The sequence below is a fragment of the Vespa crabro genome, chromosome 1 (assembly GCF_910589235.1).
Source record: "Vespa crabro chromosome 1, iyVesCrab1.2, whole genome shotgun sequence".
Taxonomy (NCBI): domain Eukaryota; kingdom Metazoa; phylum Arthropoda; class Insecta; order Hymenoptera; family Vespidae; genus Vespa; species Vespa crabro.
The window spans coordinates 14509728-14530644 of NC_060955.1; the positions used below are offsets into that span (position 1 = coordinate 14509728).

Here is a 20917-nt window from a genome sequence, read left to right on the forward strand (position 1 = left end):
CGAAGGACATTATTATGATCGCAATATATGGTCCACCGGTGATGGGGAGTTTTAATGTCGATAAGGTACACATTAACGCAGCCAGTACCAAACTTGACAATCGGTACCAAGTTGCGTATTTCTAAATTTTTATGTACAATATGTTCCATTTTAATCAATATGCTTTTTTGTTGAAATTACGCCAAATTATCAAAAAATTCGACAATATTTTCTGAATTGCCGATCTAAACACAATAATTTGTAAAAACATGGTTCGCAACAAAATATTTTGAAAGTTAAAAAAATTATATATATATATCGAAATATCTCCTTTTTTCTGATATCTCGTAAATTAATATCTATCTATGTAGAAAAAAGGACGTGCTATGTATGTTTTACGAATACTGTTCGGTTTATCAAACACAAACACATTTCTTGTGTCGTCCGAGCGTAAGTACTTACATGATTACGATGGGGGAAAAAGGCCAAAAAAGTACCAAGAAGAAGTCCGACCGAAACGCCTAGGATAAGATCTCGAAGGCCACTAGGTATATACGACCACCACTTAGTTGGATGATCTTCTGTAATGGAAACTACTTTTGTCTTATTCCGATTTATTTTGCGAAAGAATAAAATAATTAAAACATTAAAATATTATAGACGAGTACGTTTTGCATAATATACTAAAATGTATATATATATATATATATATATATATATATATATATATATTTTCTTTGTATATTAGGTATATTATAAAGTATTTGTTTACCGTCAAAGACGGTGGTGTAGAAAATGGAGAAAAGCGAGAGGATGTGTACGTCGTCGATGGAAGTAGCCGCATTAAGTAAAGAAGCCAATCCTTTATCTTCACCGTAACCATGTTCGGCCAGTGCCAGCATACAATTGACGGTAACAACAGGAGACATACAGGCAACGATTGTACTAAAATCGAAATTATCGGTTTGATTACCGTTATTGTATTCCTTATGAACAAAAAGGAAAGAGAAAAGAAACAAAATAGGTTGTCGCGCTATTTACCCGGTCATAAAGGCCCAGTTCCAAGGATAATTAAGGATATACTTTGCGCAAATAGCAAGGATTAACATTTCCATAGTACAAGGTAGAATGGCAAGAATCGTGACGAAGAGGGGATGTTGACGGATCGGCGTGGTAGTCATTTGAAGACCGGCACGTATCATGATGAAAGTCAAACAGAACGTTCGTATTTTCGCTAGTGTCTTGATGCCAAGTTCCCGTCTAATGTCGTAGAAATTTATATTTCTCACGATTATACCAGCCAGGAGCATGCCGAAGACAGGTGGAAGGTTCATGTATGGAACATAGGCGAGCGTCCATCCAAGGAGATAAGAGAACACGACGATAACGAAAAGACCAAAGTAGCTGCCTTTGGGTAACATTGTTTCGCCGAGGAGAAAGAAGAGAGTCATCCAAGCCATCAAGATCATCGCTGTAACGCTCGTCAGCCAGAATAGGTTCATCCACGTTATTTCCATGTCAAAACATCTCAAGATCGAATCGGTCACAATGATCTTGCGCAATATCGGGTGGCAAAAAGTCGCTCGGGAGCAGCAGCTATTATCGTCTTCTTCCTCATCCTCCTCGTTTCCTACTAAATGTACGTTTTTGTTGTATACTTCCTCTATATTCATCTTTACAAACTAGTTATATCCTTTTCTGATATTTCGATAGAACCAACACTGATTATTTATTTGTCTATTAATATTTAAAATTTTACAAAAGAAAAAGACATTTTTAATAAATATTTGAAAAATATTTAATGTACGATGGCTATATATTTTCATCGAACGCGAAGGTTGGCTTATGCCAAAAGAATTTAATTCCAGTTTAATCAACCGATTTATGTAGTATTCTACTGCTTAAAGTTAGTCACTTTTAGGAGGGAAACGAGGCTATCACAAAATTTGAAAAATGATTTCAATGAGAAGATACGCGTCGTAAATGTTAAAATCGTGAATATCGAACCACTTGATGTTAGCTTACACGATGTTTCATCTATATCTAACAATTTTGAGAAGCTCTTCGGTAGATACAAGAAATGTGATTCTTCAATAGATTCTAAAAATGTTAGCTTAAATTTTTAATATCATTTCATTGAAGGAAACGCGAATAGAGCTAAAAAGATGTTAATATGCCGATAATTATTGATAAAAATATCAAATATCGATAAATTATTATGTGATAAAATTAATATCTTAGTACATATTAGTATAATAGTTTATTTACGTATTGACGGTATCGATATTTATTGATAAAATCGATATTATAACTTTATGTACGATCATTTTTTTCCTTTGATAATTATATCGATATGGGAAGTAATTTCATTGACGTTTTTATTCGTATTTAATATGCATGTGCATGGCGTTTATTTGTCTCGTCATTTTTTGAAAAATTATTTTATTAAAGAAAATAGTGAAAGGTAGGCGACAATCCATTGATAATCCAGCTGGCGTCAACTTTTTTTCCAAGACGTTTGTAGGTCGCCATCAGTACTCACCCCGAAGATTCTAAGAGACTTCTGCGCCCTCTTGCAGACCGCTTATTCTAGCCAACCTCTTCCTCCTTCGGTGCGTTTTGCGCGAGAAAATATTCAGTTTGCGAGCAGTGCTCGTCACGATCGTGTTGAAATTTTTATTTTGAGTGTATTGCTTCAAGAATATACACTGCGTTCTGTGGACGAGTAGATTTTGTAATTTTCTTTCCTTTTTTCTTTTTTGTTTCCAACAATACAACTGGTGTTAAAACAATCTTTACCTCTCACCCTCCTCGTCTTTCTCTTTTTCGGCCGCGTTCGATATCCTTGGATATGTTCTGCTCATGTTTCGTCTTGTGGACGAGGTCAGTACGGTTCTTCTTCTGTATGTCTCTTTTTCGCAGAATAATTTTTTCATGCTTTTTTCATCTAATCTTTTTCGTTTTTTCTATCGTACCTAGCTATATTTACGTCTTTTTCGATAGGATGTTCGACTTTAACCCATATGGTTTTTATAGTTTCGATTATTGATCCTTAAAAGAATTCCTAAGAGAACTAGGAAAAGCACAGTAGTTTTGTTAGTATTTTATCTTTATATATGTTTCTTGTACTTACGAGGCTGAATGTATTTATTTATTTCCTATTTATTTACTTATTTATCATTGTTTTTATATTTTTTGATATTCGGTTGATAGTTACAAATTCCTCCCAAGTTAATTAATAATTATAACAAATTTCTTTTCTTTTGTTTCGTTGACACAAATATTAGACATCATAATAAGTTGAAAGGAAATCCTTACAGTTACGTATCAACACGATCACGTGCGTATATTTTGTGATGTTTAAGGAAATTTTATCTTGAAAATACTATTTACCATCGCGTATTCTCTGTCCACATTTACAGTGTGTTATATTTTAATAGATATATACGATAGAAATCTTTTTTATGATAATATTTAACTCGTTTGCAGAGAATTAAAGAAGCTATCAGGGAAAAATGGTTGAGTACAAATTTGCAACTTTTTTTAAAAATGTTTACATACTTATAAATAAGAAAAACGATTGGGTATTTTTATTGAAATGTCTCATCCTGTGTTAATCTAGTGATTATCTATTTTTCAAAGAATTTCTATTAGATGTATTTATCTATCTATACTATTATATAAATAAATATATATTGTATATAAAAATTATGTGGTTTAAAACGCGTAAAAATTTGGCAAGAGATCGAGGAAGTTAAAGGAAATTCAAAAAAGAGAAGAAGAGAAATAAAAAAATGCAAGTAATAGTTGATTAAAAAGAATATCCCATGAAAAAGATGATCGAGAAAGTATTGAAGATAAGATCGAACTTCATTTTCTTTATTATCAAGATAACATACAAGGTCTTTGAACTTTACCAGCGCGCGATAGAGACGGTGGCTATTGAATTTATATCTCGCTAGGAAAATAGCACTATTCGAAAATGAATATCTATTTTGGTTGTTGAAACGAAGCACTCTGGCTTTACGATAGATGGTTGGTCGTCAAGTGGATTTAAGGTTATTGAACTTGTTCATTGATCCCTCTCGAAGCAATGGCACATTCACCTGTATAGCCATCGGAACGCATCCCCGCGTGGGGCGCGCAATACCTCGAGAACTTCTTGCTCTTCCATTGTACCTACGAGTATCTTTCACTTGATTGCAACGAAAATCTGATAATGATTTTCGTCCTTCTTTTTTCTTCCGAGAACAAATGTTTTTAACTCTCATTGGAAGTATATATTTGAAATGATTATACGATTTCTATATTATTTCATCAGTGAGAAACAGAAAGAGAAAGGAAATACATAAATAGATTAAATCAAAGAAAATATACTTTTGTAAAAGTGCAGAATAAAGCTGCGCTCTAATTCAGTGCTTCTCGATATTCTTATTATTTATGAAGCGAACTTTATCAAATCTACGGAACTTTGTGGAGATATCTCAATGTAAAAATGAAATCTTCCTTTAAGAATGATATGCCAACGGTGCAAATATTATTCAATAGATTCCGATCAATTCGATATATTGAGTAAAAAGTTTACGTGCCGTTTGTGAAATGAAATGTTTTAAGAACTGATGCAGACGAGCAAATATTTTGAATGTAGCAATATATATGAAAATTAGACATCATACGTTATTGCAAGCGACATTGCATCGTAATTGTTTGCGTTGCCCTGCCGGAACGTACGACAACGTAGAATTTTGATGTTACTGTAACGTTGCGGCAATATAAAGAAATAAATATAAAACATGAATTTTCCAGATATTTAGACCTTTTTCATCGAAATTATTCAAACATTTTTGACGAATAGCCATTCAGGGTGCTCTCTTTTTATTTTTATTACGATAATATTCGCTTGTAACATTCAAATTACGTGAAATTTTTTTATTTCTCTAATTAGAAGTTTAGTATTAATTTCGTCGGCTATGATATTTTGTGATGAGTGTTGCACAAGTGTACTTTACGATACGTTTCTTTGTACTACTGCAACGGTGTGGTGACACCAAAATCTACGTTGCTATGCGTTCCTGCAGGATAATGCAGACACCTGCGTCGATGGAGTATCCTTTGTGGCGATGTGGTGGCATCGCATGCTCGTGTGCATTGCTACATTCAAAATATATGTCCGTTGCAACGTACGTTTGACGAACGACAAAATACCATGCGTTACTTGCTGATCGTTTGCCGGACGCACCGATTCTATGGTCGCGTCCAGATTTGCAATAATATTGTATTCGATAGCCGCAATGTTTGACATTTAACACATTGATGTGACAAAGAAAATATTGTAGAGATTTATATCGTAGTCATTGTGATTCATGTCATCATTTTACTAATTCTATTGATGATAATTTGAGGTTCTCACGAATATCATACCAATAAAGTGATATACATACATCATATTTCGAGTAGACGTTTTTATCTTCTTTGTTCTTTTGTTTTTTATTTGTAGATATTCTTTTAGTCAGAAAGCTCATTGTTTCTGCTCAGCTTATCTAACCAAAGATACTTCGTATTCGTAAAATCGGAAGCGAAGTCGATGGAAATTGTTGAAAATAGTTCACATCATTTGCTATCGAGAGAAACCATCGGATTCATTTCTATTTGTTTTAATCGACTTATCATATAGTCAATAAAACATCTTCCACCATCGTATCGTAATCTAAAACAGAAAAATTGGATTCTTAATGACAGACACTCAATATAGAATGCTAATAGTAAGAACAGATAATCGTTGATGCCAACAGGACGTCTTATAGCTCGACATACGAGAAATCTTCCTCTTTATCTTTCTCTTTTTCTTTCTTTTTCTTTTCTTTCATTTCTCTAAAATTTTCAAAATATTAGATTAAATAATTTATCGTAAAAACGAACGCATTGTAGCCCGTACGACTTAATTGGCTTTCTTTTCGAAAAGAATTTCTCAATTTTTTTTCTTTGTGTTATAATTCTTTTTACATTTTGAAAACATTAAAAAGATTGAAAAAGAGACAAAAGAAAGAGTAAATAATTTGTGATCTTTTGTAACTATTAATACGATAATATTCTTTTATTATTTCTTTCGATTATTGTTATATATACATATACATATCCATATATATATATATATATATTTATTTATTTATTTATTTTTACTAATTATCCTTAAAGTTATTTATCACCCTTAATTTTATAATGGTTTACGTCAGCAATAAGTACAGGCGAAACCTATTTAAATCAACAAGATCTCATTTTAAAGATGAAATTTTAAGCGAGTTTAATTCGGCTTTTCCGAATTTTTGAATCTGTAGTTCTATTGTCTTTGGAAAAAATTATGTAAAAAATGGTGTTTTTCCGAGTTTAGTTCATGTCAAAAATAAAGCTTTTTTAACAATTCGTAAAAGTTATCCCTTCATTAAATTTTCATTTTTAAAATAAGATCTTTTCCATCAAAATTGGTTAAGAATTAGGCCTGGATTCATTATTATCGTTAGTTCCATATAAGCGTTCCTTGAAATTTCATTATTGCTTATTTGTAAATTGATCAGATTTTTTGACCCATTTCAAATGCATACAAGGAAATGCGTTTCGCGATGCTCACATGGAGCATTTTAATGAGCTTTTTGGCAAAAATAAGAAATACGTGTTCAGTCGTTTATACCAATGGATAAAAGTTTCTGAGATATTGTTAAATTTTAGAAAAATCTGTAGTTCCCTTTATATTTTATATATCAAAAACGTAAAAACTTTATAAGTAATGTTTATTAGAACGACAAGCATCTAGATTTAGATGCAAGTATCGTAATTAAGGGATCGTGGTTGAGGATTAATGATTTCCTTAGTTATTTTTTTTTTATTGTATCGATGTAAACGAATATAATCAATTATTTATTCTTTTTGCAATTATATTTAAATTCTATTTAAAAAACTAATTGTTTATTAATTTGGAATGCATTTTATATTTGCTTTTATATAGCGTGGTTTTGTACATATATATATTATTATACATATAGATTATATATTATATATATTATACATATATATAACGATTAGTTTTTTAAATAGAATTTAAATATAATTGCAAAAAGAATAAATAGTTGATTATATTCGTTTATATAATATATATATATATTATAGGGCGAAACCGAATATTAAAGATACTTAAAACGTATACTAATAGGTTTCTAGATATAGAATAATAGAAACAATATCTAGAACTGAAAAAAATAAATTTTCAATGTTTATGATGGAGTGTCTATTATATATTTCCAGAATAAAAGAAAATATTTTTTAATTGTTCAAAATCCTTGGAATGTATTAGTACTTGGAAAATCCTTACTGGAATGTATCAGAATGTATATATATTTTACGTTGATAAGCGATTAGAAGTGCATAATGTTTTTTTAATATTTTCTATACTGGAATCCGAAATTTTTTAGAAGTTCTTCCTTTCTTGATGATTAATAAGGCGTTACAAGAATAAACTTCCGTTATCTAATTTCTCATATTTATTTCCTTTACTGATGGTTGATGTATGTTTCGTGGTGATTTATACTAGATAGGATACAGCACTGGTACAATTTTGTTTGATGACAAATGTATAATATAAAGTATATAAATTTGTAACTAATGACAAATTTTGTCAATCATTTTGTTAAAAATAATAATTAGCGAATATATTTAATATATAAGTATTCACTAATTATTATTTTTTACAAAATATTTGATAAAATTATGTTTTTTTGTTGCAAATTTCTATAGTTTATTATATGTATTAATTATATTTATTATTCTTTATGTACATCGTTAATAGCCGGTTAATTTATTACTCTTTATATATATTGCGGATTTTCGTACGCATAATAGAAACTCGGGAATACTATAAAAATAACGATTTATTACAGATGATAGTTCGTACATTCGAGCTTGTCCGTGGCTCGATAAAGATTCCTTTCTTTTTCTTGTACATAGAAACGACTTTCTTCTATCTCTAGATGTAGGTCACTTTGTTTCTTCTGTTTTTCTATATTGAATAGTGCTACTACTCAATAACACTATTCCCTTATTCATAAAAGGCTGGCTTTTTTCTTTGAACAGCATAAAACTCTTCTTTATATCCTATTTTAAATTCATCGTTACTGAGGTATTTTCGAATAGATCGGGAGATTGACGTGCCATGGACCATTCCCTAACGGACTACTGACCTAGTATTCATTCCGATTTCCTCCAAGGAAAATTGTGGTTCAAAAATCCCGGAGAAGATAGCAGTACCAAAAAAAACGTCATCCTTTATGAGGACGTCCTGACATCTTGGAATCCTATCTTCCGGAAATTTTCTTTCGCCTTCATCAATTAGTTCTTCACACTAATTCCAGAGGAATGCTAAATTTTCATTCTGAAACTGCAACAAATATCCAGCAGAAACTAGCTCTTTTTTTCTCGTAAAAGAACTACTTTGTTTCTTTCCTAAAATTTATTCAGAAATATCTATCTCATGATCACTAGTTGAATTACGCCTTGAATTTCATTTATCTACGAAGTAACCATCAGTGATCATTAACCTGATCTGGCCTAATTCTGGCCTAACACAACTGCTCATGAAAATGTCCGCGGTCTCCTCTCTTTTCTCTCCTTGAATTCCCAAGGATCCCATTTCGCAAGTGTCTTAGATTCAAGTTCCGTCCGAAAGAGGCAGTCCTGACGAATTGAGGAAAAGAGAGAAAAATAAACACGGCGTAATCTGGTTTCGCTTAAGATTGGGAGTAGCAAGCTCTTACTCAAGTTCCCCTGTTTTTGCGCTAAAATTATTCATTCACACAAAAGCATTAAACACACAGCCACCACATATCAAAGTTGGTTGAAAACTTAATAAAATCCTAATAATAGAAAAAAAAAAGCAATTCGGACAAAAACAAATTTTAAATAGAAAATTATATCTATTATTTATCAGTTTCAAAATAGGACCAACTTTATCCAACTTTTGTCTATCTATTTACATGAACGACCCTATTATTTTTTTTTTGCGATTTCTAGATGTGAAAAACAACTTATTTCATTACTTATAACGTAAGGCTCTTCCCAATCAGATTGCAATTTCCGATATTTTCCTTTTGTCCTCTTCCTTTGATATGACAAAATGATTTCCTAATGTAAAATCAATTTTCCTTGCCTTGATGTTGCATTAACTTTTTATTCTCTTAGATGATATGTCTACCTGTTTCCTTATAAATTCATTTATTTCTTTTCATTTCAACTTTAGTCCCTGCGCGTATTCTGTTCTTTTCTTATTTCTTCATTGGGAGAGGATCCTCGAACCCGATCCAGAGGTATTTATCTCTCTTTCGAAAATCATTTTCGATTATGTCATTCTGAACGTTTCGTGCTGCGAATTTCGGTAAGCTAAAATATCGTGAAGATAAATAATTGATTATTATTTATATCGTAAAATAAATGTGTAACGGCGCTGCGTCGTTTTTAGCACATATTATTGCGAGAAAACTGTATCTGCCGATAAAAAAGCGACTTAGTTGCTAGTTTTCAATTTTTAGTTGCTAGGATTCGATTTTTTTATTAATAGATGCAGTGTTGTTGATTGACGCTAATTCGGAAAAATACGATCAAAAAACTGAAACTTATGACTTTGAACTTACTGTAAGTCAAAGACGTAGTCATGAAAGTTTCATAGGATAAAGATTTATATTGAAATTATGTCCATGTCAATCGACTTAAGAAGACAGCGTTCATCGAGAAAAAGCTTATCCTATATATCTTTAATAAGAAATACTTGTAAAACGGTCTATTATAGAATTATCGCGAATTATATCGTGATACTCTAAAGTCATAATAAAAGCGTATCATCTTTCTTTCCAATGTATCTACGTCAAAGATTTCTAAAGATAGTTAATTTTTTATATAGATTATCTGATATTGTCAATTTATCATCCTATCTTATTATTACGTCCTATTTTATTTGCTACGTTATTTTCTTCTTTTTTATTTATTTTTTTATTTTTTTCGTTCAAGTATAGGTACTTTGTAATATCATCGACAAAAAGTATAATCAAATTCCGATTTGATTTTACATAAATTTTTCTTATTTATTATCGATATTCCTATCATCTTTGCAAAGCAAATAGAAGATTCGGATATTTTATTCCATTTTTAATCCATGTTAAGAAAATTCTCTTAAGTTATTTCACGAACTAGCATTAAATGCATTTATTGCAAGGATTTCCATCGGATGGGAACAATTTTATTGGAAACTTAGCGATTTCGATATAATAATTATGCGGTTAATTTATTTCCAGTTGGTTCATGTAAACCGGTGCAATGCGTCGACTCGATGAGTGGTTGCGGCGAGACGTCTGTCAAATAATGACAACGAGCAAACATCATTGCACTAAACTACTTTACGTGTTAACTAGGACCATCGTTAATTATAAAACGGCCGACGTTGCGACTCACGCTGCTTCGTTCTCGCTTCTTTCGTCTTCCATTCTCTTTTCGTTCACCCTATTTTATCTTTATACGAATATATTTTTTTGCCTTTTTTTATCTCCTCTCAGCCCTGTCTTAGGCTCTATTCGTGTAATTTGAAGCATCGGAGAGAACAAGAATTTCACATCAACGCTCTCATCTGTGTTTTGTCAATGAAATATTCTCATGATTATCGTCATCATATTCAAAATCGAATATTTTTATAAATATATTGGTTATAGATAAATACAATAACTAAGTAGTTTCACATATCCATATAGGTATTGCATACTGATAAAGTTAGAAACGTATGCCTCAAAAAATAGAAAAGTTTACGATTGGAAAAGAAAGGAATTTACGAGGTCACTTTATTATTCGTGTTCCATTTTTCAACTATGCTTACGGTTTATATAGAAAGCAATGATGAAGTAGTTGTCGAATTGAATTTTTCCGCTCGTTTCCATTGTTTCGTTCTGTAAATGGATCGCAAATTTCGAGTTCAATGTGAAACGAAATCTGATTTATATACTTAAATACATAGATAGCATGTTCATGGTTTCATATTCTATTAGATCGAGTCCATATTAGATAAAGTAATGCGAGGAATAATAACCCACTTTTTTTAAAGCTTCAATACATTGTAAATTTAATAAATATCTAAAGAAAAAAAATTATATTTGTAAAAGAAAATTCATAAGAAATTATAATATCAAGACAAAACTAAAAATAATCCTAGATTTTGGTAAGAAAAAAAAAGAAATTTTTCATCCGAAAGATCATCTCATTCGGACTGTTCGGGTAAGATGACATATGATTCAAGATGTCATGGCTCAAGGAAAAAAAAAATTTTGAACATAACAGGAAGAAAAATTAATTATTTCTTTTGTTCGTATAACATTTCCCTATAGGTATCACATAAATCCAAAAACGTTGAACATTCTTCGTAAAACCACTTATCACATCTCACATATCGAATCCAGTCATCTTATTTCAATATATAGCTGTACTACTCCCTACACCTTGACGCATTTAGCATTATCTTCTTTCTCAGAACTTTTTTTAGACTCTTATATTACAAAATATGAAAACTTTCTATCAGAAGATGAATCTTCTGTAAGGGAGATTTACGTTTACATTTAAATTTATATAAATTTTTACCATGTTCTGTTACTTCCGCCCTTAAAACATCTATATTTTCTAATTTATTAAAATATATCTAATGACGTTCTGGGGATTGAATTAATTTTATTTAGAATTATGTCTGGCATGTTTGTCACGAGAATCTTTTTTATTAATTACTTGCGAACAACCATATGAGAGAGATTCTGGTACTTTATTTTCCTTTGTATCTTTTTCTGTTGCATGAGGCATACGTTGGTCTGATTGTTACTCTTTATTTAAGATCTTCACCATTAAAAATGATTAATACAAACAATAAAAATAACACTAGTTTTTTCAATAATTTTATAACAATATTTTGTATGAGTATGAACATAATTTTTAAATACTATATTAATGCACTGTATTCAGAGAAAGTCATTATTTTTGGGTAAATGGTTAGTAAATTATGATTTAAAGAACAAGCAGAAAATTTTTAAGAGTATTTAATTTCTACATTAGAAATAATTTATCTTTCTTAATTGAAAACAAACAAAGAATATTATTTATGAGTTTTGTTAATAATTGTCTCTCTTATCATTAAAAATATCTGGGAATTGGATTATAAATACAAAATATAAGACCGAGTCGTTGTATTTGCATTTGATAGAATGTACGAATCAATAGGATTGATTTATTCATTTCAGTTAGGTTGATTAAAAGCATAACGATACTTACCACAGAGTCTAATACATATTTTAGTAAGAACTCGGTACAGTGTCGCTGCTAATTACCCATCAGCAAATGCATTAATTACCGATTCATGGAGTTCCTAGACTGAAAAGTGAATGTATGCGTCTGTCTGATCCGAATAATGTGAGAATTTTTTATGAGAATAGTGTAAGAAAGAAACAGATATTTCTTATTTTTTTCTCATTGTATAATGATCATTATATACGATGAAGGATTCCTTTTTTCATAGAGAAGGCGTTTTTTGTTTGGTGAATTTGTTAAGATGATTGAAACGTTTAAGACGTTCTTTCTCCTTTCCATCTTTACAGAATGGCGTCGAGTTTTGAATGTTTCTTGAGTCTTGAAGAAGCACTCGCAGATGTAGCAGAACCGTGAGGTGGTAGAGAAGTTTTTTATGCCAGATTAGATGAAACCTCGTGGAACGAGTCGCGGAATGAGCCGCGGAACCAACCTTCAAGCGAGTCCTGCGCGAATAACCTTTGGAAGTTCGCCAAAAGAGCCTTCGGCATTTCGGTTCGCTCTAGAGGAAAGAAGCTACACGCGAGGTGATTTGTACGAGATCTTCTTCCAGGAAGCGCCGTTTAAAAGCATCGACTTCACCGCACCGAAAATCCATCTTGCCCCCTTTTTCCATCCACGATCGTCGATGAAAAATTCTTTGTGCTTCCTCTCTCCCTGACTCTCCTTCCTATCTTTCCTTCATCATCTTTCTCGTTCTCAGAGTTCAGCTCATTCCTTCATCTCTCTTACTACGCGACCTCACCGATATCGTTTCTTTCTTTATCAAATCTTAAGCTATCATGAGAATCTTTGAGATCGTAGCGTTTTCTTTGCCAACTATTTGCACGAATTTCTTTGGGCGATTCGGTACTATGTCCTTTTGAAATTTTGTCTACCGATACATAAAAACGTCTAGCAATTTTTTTTCTTTATCCATTTTTCTATTTCTGCTCTTTCTAAATTACTTCATTAAATAATTAATTGTGTGCGTATATTAGGTAAGCACTAAATTTAATAGAGAAATAATGGGTATATTTTTTTCGCTTTACTGCATTATTTTTCTTATTTTTCGTCTTTATTCTCGTAAAAATATTCGTAATTGAGATCAATTAATTGGCGACAAAAAAGAGAAAGAAAGAGAGAGAAAGTGAGAGAGAGAGAGAGAGAGAGAGAGAGAGAGAAAGCGAAAGAGGGAGAGAAAGATAGTAAGAAACGATTCTTGAGACACAAAACGAATTTGGCGCGCTGCGTTTGGCCGGGAATTGTAAGGTTCTCGTTTTTAATGATATCGTCGACCCGGAAGCGTATTTCTTTTCCACTTTCCCCCTTTTGATATGCCTACTTATCGTCAAAGAAGAAAGGAAGCCGCTCGTTTTCCTTCAAGTATTTGTTTCATATGTACGTATACTGGGAAATGTGAAACTAGCCATAACAAGTGTTGTAAGCGCATCTTAAATGAAGCCTTAAAGGGAAAGAAGGTAAAGAGCGAAGGTAGGAAATATAAAAGAGACAGAGGTAGAAGCCTCGCGCGAGGTCGATCGCGATGACGAGTAGTTAAGTAGCGGTGTAACTAGAAGCTTACACGAAAGAGTTCTATGAGTACTGAGAACTATGAAAAGGTTCGGGAGCATGACGTGCCATATTGTAACTTGAGTACGTATTCTCTCTTTTTCTTCTTTTTCTTTTCTTTATTACTCGCACGAAATTACTCTTTTATTGGTAAGAAGTAGTAACGGACTTAGCATAGATCATTCTTTTCGAGATACTCGAATGAAATAGAGACGACTTTTTCTACTATCGATTGGAAAAGTCCAATACATTCTTCTTTTATAGTGATAGAGTATGAAGAAGTGCCAGCAAGACACGCCAGGATTGAATAACAGTTTTGGTCCTGCAAAGTGTAAAAGACGTATGATTAAGAAAGAAGGATTGGAGAAAAGAGATAAAGAACAAGAGAAAGGAAAAAGAAGCAACTCAGAATGATCCTTGAAAACAGTTGAAAGACTTTGCCGATTGGTGCCGGTTCTTAAATACGTGATGCATAGAGGAATCGTTAGCTCCGTGGTTGCTCTCCTCCCTCTTTCTCCCTTTCTCTCAATCTTCGTTCAGCTTCACAATGCGAGAGGGTAGATACGAGGGGAGAGACAGTGGAATAAAGAAACAGAGGGACCTTCGGGACCTTTTCGAAAGGGCCTTCAAACACGTTCAACGTAGACATCTCTCGTGCATTTTTCTTTCTTGCTCTCGTACATTCTTTCATGGAAACATTGATTTTTTTATCCCTCTTACTTTTCTTGTGTTCTTTTACGTGTCTACTCATATACAATATATACGTATCTACACACCTACGTGAATATATACGTACCTTTTTTATCTCTCAGATTTTTTTCATAGTTAATCTTGCATCGAATTTGACTTTTACAACGCGATTATAACTCGAATTGTTTATTTATGGCAGTTTGGAGGAAGTTGCAAAGCGATCCTTGTTCTATACAATTGGAATACAATTTTTGCTGTAAGCAATTACTATCTTGTTATCTATGTACTTGTTTATTAAGTATTTAAGTAAATAGCGACGAAAAGAACAGTCAGTCATCGAATCGTTTACCCAAAATAAATCGTTGATTCTATAAGCATTTGCCCGTGAAGAGTAAAAGTCTGAAGTAAAATCCACAATCCTTGGAAGGAATTTCAGGGTTCGTATAGCCTTGCGTAGCTTCCTTTCTGTTTCCATGGTAACCCATGTAGGGCGCACACAAGTTGGGATGATTTAGATGAATACAGAGTTTTTTCTCAACGATTCTGACAACTTTAGTTTAAGTAGAATCTTGTTGCTGAATGAATTTTTTCTTTTGTCCATGTTTTGGACAATTTGTCACTTGTTACTCGAGAAATTACTCTTTAACGAATGAGTCGTTATATTTTATCGCAATGGCTTTAATTCTGATGAAATTTAATAACGCAGAATCCAATTCAGTTAAATTCAAAATAACTAATAGCTTTATCGAGCTTTGAAATAGAATCAACTTGACTTTCTTATAAACGAATCGCGATTATAATATATTTCGAATTTGAACTAAAAAGAAATATGAATTCCGTATGATTCTTGTTACATTGATTTTTCTTTTTTTAAATGCACGATATCTCCCATTGTTTCACTCAATTTTCAATGACTTCAATAATTAGTCATCTGAAACTAACGAACCTTCTATCGCACCCTTCTTTTTCTTTTCAGTGTATCGCATCCTTCTCTTTCTTTCCTACGGTATCTTTACGTATTTACATTTAAATACATACACGTTCGGAACAAAATCTTTTATATAGCTATGTTCTATCTCTAAATTATAGCAACAGAAAATATAAAATAATTTTTAATAATTATTCGCTCGATATGTATTGGTATACTTGATGGTATTTGTATCATCTATATCACATATGTAGCTAGATAAATAGATATATTATTGCCGTAGCAAGTGGCCTTCGACTTACTTTAACTCTTTTTGTTGATTTATTTCCCCAGAATATTTGTATTCTCAAAAGGAACGCAAAGCAATTTTTATTCACGATACAAACTTTAACTTACTCTTCGACAAAAACACGAAAGAAAATTTTCACGATCGTTTAGCTAGGTTTTCTTTTTTAGAGACAGGTGCAAACAATTGGAGCTATTAACGGATCATTGGTTAATCTTTACGGGGGAACTTGCAAATATTTTCTTTTATTTCTATAAGTGTATAAAAATTTGCTGGAAAGTTTTAGTTATTATTATCTATATTCATACTTTACATAATTTAAAAATTGTTTAAATCAAATTAATAAAAGCATATTGTTTTTTTATGTTATATATTTTATTTGAATGATTTTAATTTACATCTGCAATTACGCTTTTAAAAAATTGTTTTTTGCGTTTATTAAAAAAACAAAAGCTTTCTCTTTTAATACGTGAATAAAAATTCGAAAAAAGCCACTCATAACTAGATTGACACTTCCAAGTCTTATTGAATTAACGATTTCTAGCGTTATAGAACAAATTTCCTGCAAAGTTCTTTGAAATGTAAAAGTTTTTCGTACTCAATAGCCTGATGAGCTTCACATACTGTGATGGTTCTTGCAAGCTCTCCGCGATTATTTCGTGGATAAATTCTATCGCTTTTATTGGTATTTAGATGCAATGTGATCGAGCCAAAAAAAACAAGTCGCACATTAAGTGGCTTGATGATGACATCATTGATCGAAAGGATATAAGAACTAAGAGTTTACTATTATGAGCGTTAATTTGTCTATTTCATTCACATTTTTATCACGAATGAAGAAAAGACAGAAAGAATTGAAAAATCTTTGTTTTGAATTTGATCGTACAAAATAAGTGTATATATATATATATATATATATATATATATATATATATATGTAGATATCTATTTAATTCTATACTAGGCGAATTGCTTCGTATTTGTATTTATTGTATTTACTAGAAAAGATATTGTTTGATCCAAATTTTGTTTTTCTAATATAAATCCTTCCCGAAAGTATTCGAAAGGATTTGGAAAAAATTTAAGATTTGTTGTTTATTTTTTAAACCACTAGAAGCTTGAGGAAAATAGTTAGAAAAAATCAAACATATAATTAAATGCTACTTTTATTTGCACTCCGCGGCGGTTGAACAGTGATCGTTTTTACGGCAGTCTTTCTTTCTATCCGGCTTTCTTACATCTGTGTTTCTTGCGGCGGAAAAAACAAATAATAATTCTATGTGCAATTTTCCACGCTTACAATTTATTCATTATTTTTTTATTTATTATTTAAGTTTTTATGAATTATGAAGAACAATTGCAACCATAATTGTAAAATATGTCATTTGGATCAAGACTTCAACATTTCTTCCATTCAAACATGATTTTGACAAAGAGATTATTAATTAATTCTCTGACTTTATTATATTATGGACATCATACTATAGTAACAGCAATATAACAGTATATTAATTCGTACAGTTTTTGCTAGAATTCGTTACAGGAACTTTTGTATCTTGTTACGATTTGCAGTATTGTCTATATAATATATAATTATATAGGCATAATATATAATATAATATATAATAACATAAATTTATATGTCTATTATCCAGTATAGATATGCATTAGTCAATTGATATGATTTGGTATGTATTTTTATATTATGATTTTGAAGTTTTTAAAATGTCAGTTAAATTTAGTTTAATTCGAGCATGTTTGGTTTATACATTTAAATTTATTCTAAGCTGCAGAAATATGCCGTAAGATATGTAGTGGATTTGGAGAAGATGTTGTAAAAGCACATAGCATGATTTAACAAAACTTTTTTGGTGATAAATCACTTTTAGATTCATCTCGTTCAGAATAGTCTTGTGTTATCGATAATAAAGAATTATGTACTGTTATTAAAAGTTATTCAAAAGCAATATGTTAAAAACTTTTTAAAATATTTAAGGTCAATAATGAAACAATTTTTTTATATTTGCATTAAATTGGAAATTATTAGAAACAGCTAGGACTAGTTAATCGAAAGAGTGTTATTCTTGTCAAAAATAAAATTTCGAGAAACCTCATACTGCAAGATGTGCAAAAATTTGTATTCTAGTATGAGTGATACATTCCCAGTATATGACATATCTCTAAGCGATTATTATTTTTTCTTGGGGATAGATAACGAAGTTGACAATTCACCACAAAAGCAAAGATTGAAGTGGAGCTTGGCAGATTTTTTATTTTTGAAAACACAGCACTTTCGAAAGAGTCATATATTATGAAGGTGATTATTTAACTTCATAATTATGAAGGTGAATTTTTATGAAACCTTTTTCTTTAATTTTTACTCAAAAAACTCGCATGAAATTTTTTCGTTTCTAATATATAAAAAGAATATTGCTGATATATAAAAGAATATTCTAATATATAAAAAGAATATTACTTTAAAAAAATTAATCAAAAAATCAATTTTCATATCACATTGTATTTCCCCCATGAACAAAGCAAGTTTGTTTGAAAATATTTTTATATTATTAAAAATAATAAAAATATTTAAAATGGTCAAATTATATGGGTTATTTTGTATATCGTAGGACAAAGTAGGTAGCTCGAAATAAAAAGTTAAATCTAAGAAAAAAAAGTCCAACAATCTCGATGTCTTGCTCAAAAAGTTTTTTTACAAATTGTTGAGATTGAGCAAAGGTTGCCTGTTATCGAGGAGGAAGAATCATTAATCAAATGCGAAAGAATCATGAGATGTCATCTGTGGAATTATTTATTATTTTATCTTCCTTGCTTCAAGTAGCTCGTATATCAATGGATTATGTCATTCACCTTTCCATCCTTCCAGAGGCATTACGTATCCAATTAGATGATCATGTATTGTTAAACTACTAGCGATTATAAAAAATCAATAAGTACAATTATCGATAACTACAATTAACGGAACCATCATGCAACTTCGTAGGGACAATATAATATTATTTTTTATTGTGGGAAAAGTAAAAAAAATAAATTACATCGAAACATGCGACCATGGGATAGTTCTTTTATTTGTAGTATTCTTTTCAGTAAAGTGCTTCTCACCGGATTTGATGATGCGATCTTATATGAACAGCCACGTTCGATTAGAAGCCATCGATCAGAGAGAGAAAGAGGGGCGGAGTGGGGTGATATCGGAAATCTTGACAAGGAATGAGATTGGAAATTAATAAAGAAGTTTGGTCAGGTATCGATGCTGGAGGTAGATAGATTTCGATGGAAAAGCGAACTCGTTCGTTAGATAAAAATATTTTTCCCATTGACCTGGTTGAATGAAATATCGAACGTCGACAATTGTTTCGATTTGTTCCGGAAACTCAATTCGGTCATCGAAAACAACGGGCGTTGAGGGAGAGAGAGAGAGAGAGAGAGAGAGTTCATAATACATCTTGATTAAATTGTTCCAATTTATACACTCTCTTTAATTATCAGTGAAATGGATTTCCTTATACGAGCTACGCCGTCGTTGTCTCACTCGTGTTACATTTTTTCACTTCTATATCCAATCTCAAGGAATTCGATTTCAAGGCGAAATCAATAAATGTGAATTTACTGGAAGATCGAAATCGTGCGACGTATTGAACTTGAAAGGAGAAAACAAGAATTTTGATCGAGTTGAGGAGACTCAGGTAGAACACATCGGTAAGATTCAAAGCCGGTATAACTTAGCCATCGATTTGATGTTTTGCCGCGTAAAATTTTCTTCTCCTCCGTTTTCATTCTTCTTAAGTACGTAAGAACTATCGACATTCTTATAAATTTAATAAGTGTACTTTTAACTCGTTACACGACATGAGATTGAAAATATCTGCCATTTATCGTCGATCTCGATCTATTGTCTATATATATTTCGATTTATTGACTTTCCCTCGTTCCTAGGTACATCCAATTTTTATTTATCTCTCCCGCTCTTCTTCTTTGATTGCTGAATTTGTATCTTTTTTGTTTCTTTTTTTACTCCATTTGCTCTTTTTCTCCTTTTGCTTTTTCGAAGGGATGAAAAGAAAAGCAAAACAAGCACATTCGTGTCATTTTCACCAACTTTCATCTTGTAAGTATATGAAAAAATGGATTTTCTAGATCGATCGGGATTCGAATCAAGGTCCTTGCAATATCGCGTACAATGCTTTAACCAACTAAACTATCCAAGAATTCAGGTGTCTCTATCTTTTCGTAGTCTTGGATGCTTACAGTTTCAATCTTTTTAAAGCACAAATGAGATTAAAAATTCACTTTTGACATTTTCTTTTTGATGCTCTGAGGCTGGAAAAAGCGAAAAGTTTTAATTAATACTATTTAATTTTGACGTTTGCTTTTCGATTTAGTCATAATTTTCATAACTATTAGAAGGACACGGTCATGTAAAGGACAAATATGAATTTCTTTTTTAAGTTACTTATGTAACTTTTACGTGGAAACAGCGCTAATTTAAAAAAACTTAACAAAACGTGAATTGTTGTTTAATAAATAAATGTTTATTTATGGAGTAAAGATTAAATGATCTGAAGTGACGTGGACAGTGTGTTGATATGTAGGGGTGGGTGGGGAATTAAGGGAAAGTACATACTATCTCAAGGGGAAACCAATGTCATTTGCCAAACTGCATTCAGATAAGAGATGGTTTCTGGGATCGGCTTGGCAATGGACCAACGGCAGAAGGAGAAAGGTCGTTTAATCCATGGATCAAGCAATCCCTGTACATACGTACCTATGTATTTTCTTGCCGAGTTATGCGCTACGCATTCCCTGCTCCAACTTTTCTTTCCCGGGATAAGGACTAAGGTAAGGTTTAACGATAATGTTTTATCTTATCAAATGTCAGCTTTTTTTCGATCAATTGGTTAGTACAGAGTATGGATAAATAGAGGTATATCGTTTTCTCATCTAACTTTTGGTTATATTTTTTATAAGTATGTAGTTGTGACTTATTTATTTTCTATAAATTCGTTATAACAACTGTCATAAAGTTGTAAAGACTTTAAAGGATTTTTTGATTTCTATCGAAAGTAAGTGAGACTTAGGAGTAGCAGATAGTATCA

General features: G+C 31.5%; 2 protein-coding genes across 6 annotated transcripts in view; one reads left to right on the top strand and one right to left on the bottom strand.

Annotated features, from left to right (window-relative positions):
* Positions 1-26: 26 nt before the first annotated feature.
* On the bottom strand, positions 27-2248 carry LOC124430870 (sodium/hydrogen exchanger 9B1-like). The gene is made up of 3 exons (XM_046978087.1): positions 1021-2248; positions 752-924; positions 27-560 (listed from the first exon to the last, which is right to left on the bottom strand). The coding sequence occupies exons 1-3, from the start codon at positions 1650-1652 to the stop codon at positions 364-366; spliced, it is 1002 nt and encodes a 333-aa protein (XP_046834043.1). The 5' UTR covers positions 1653-2248; the 3' UTR covers positions 27-363.
* A 338-nt stretch (positions 2249-2586) lies between these two features.
* The window catches only part of LOC124430019, a 100309-nt gene continuing 81978 nt past the window's right edge, over positions 2587-20917 (top strand). For 3 of the 5 annotated variants that reach the window (XM_046976397.1, XM_046976482.1, XM_046976907.1), the window contains exon 1: positions 2720-2862. The gene's annotated coding sequence lies outside the window, so the exon portion shown is untranslated. The other 2 variants (XM_046976222.1, XM_046976051.1) reach the window with 2 other exon arrangements.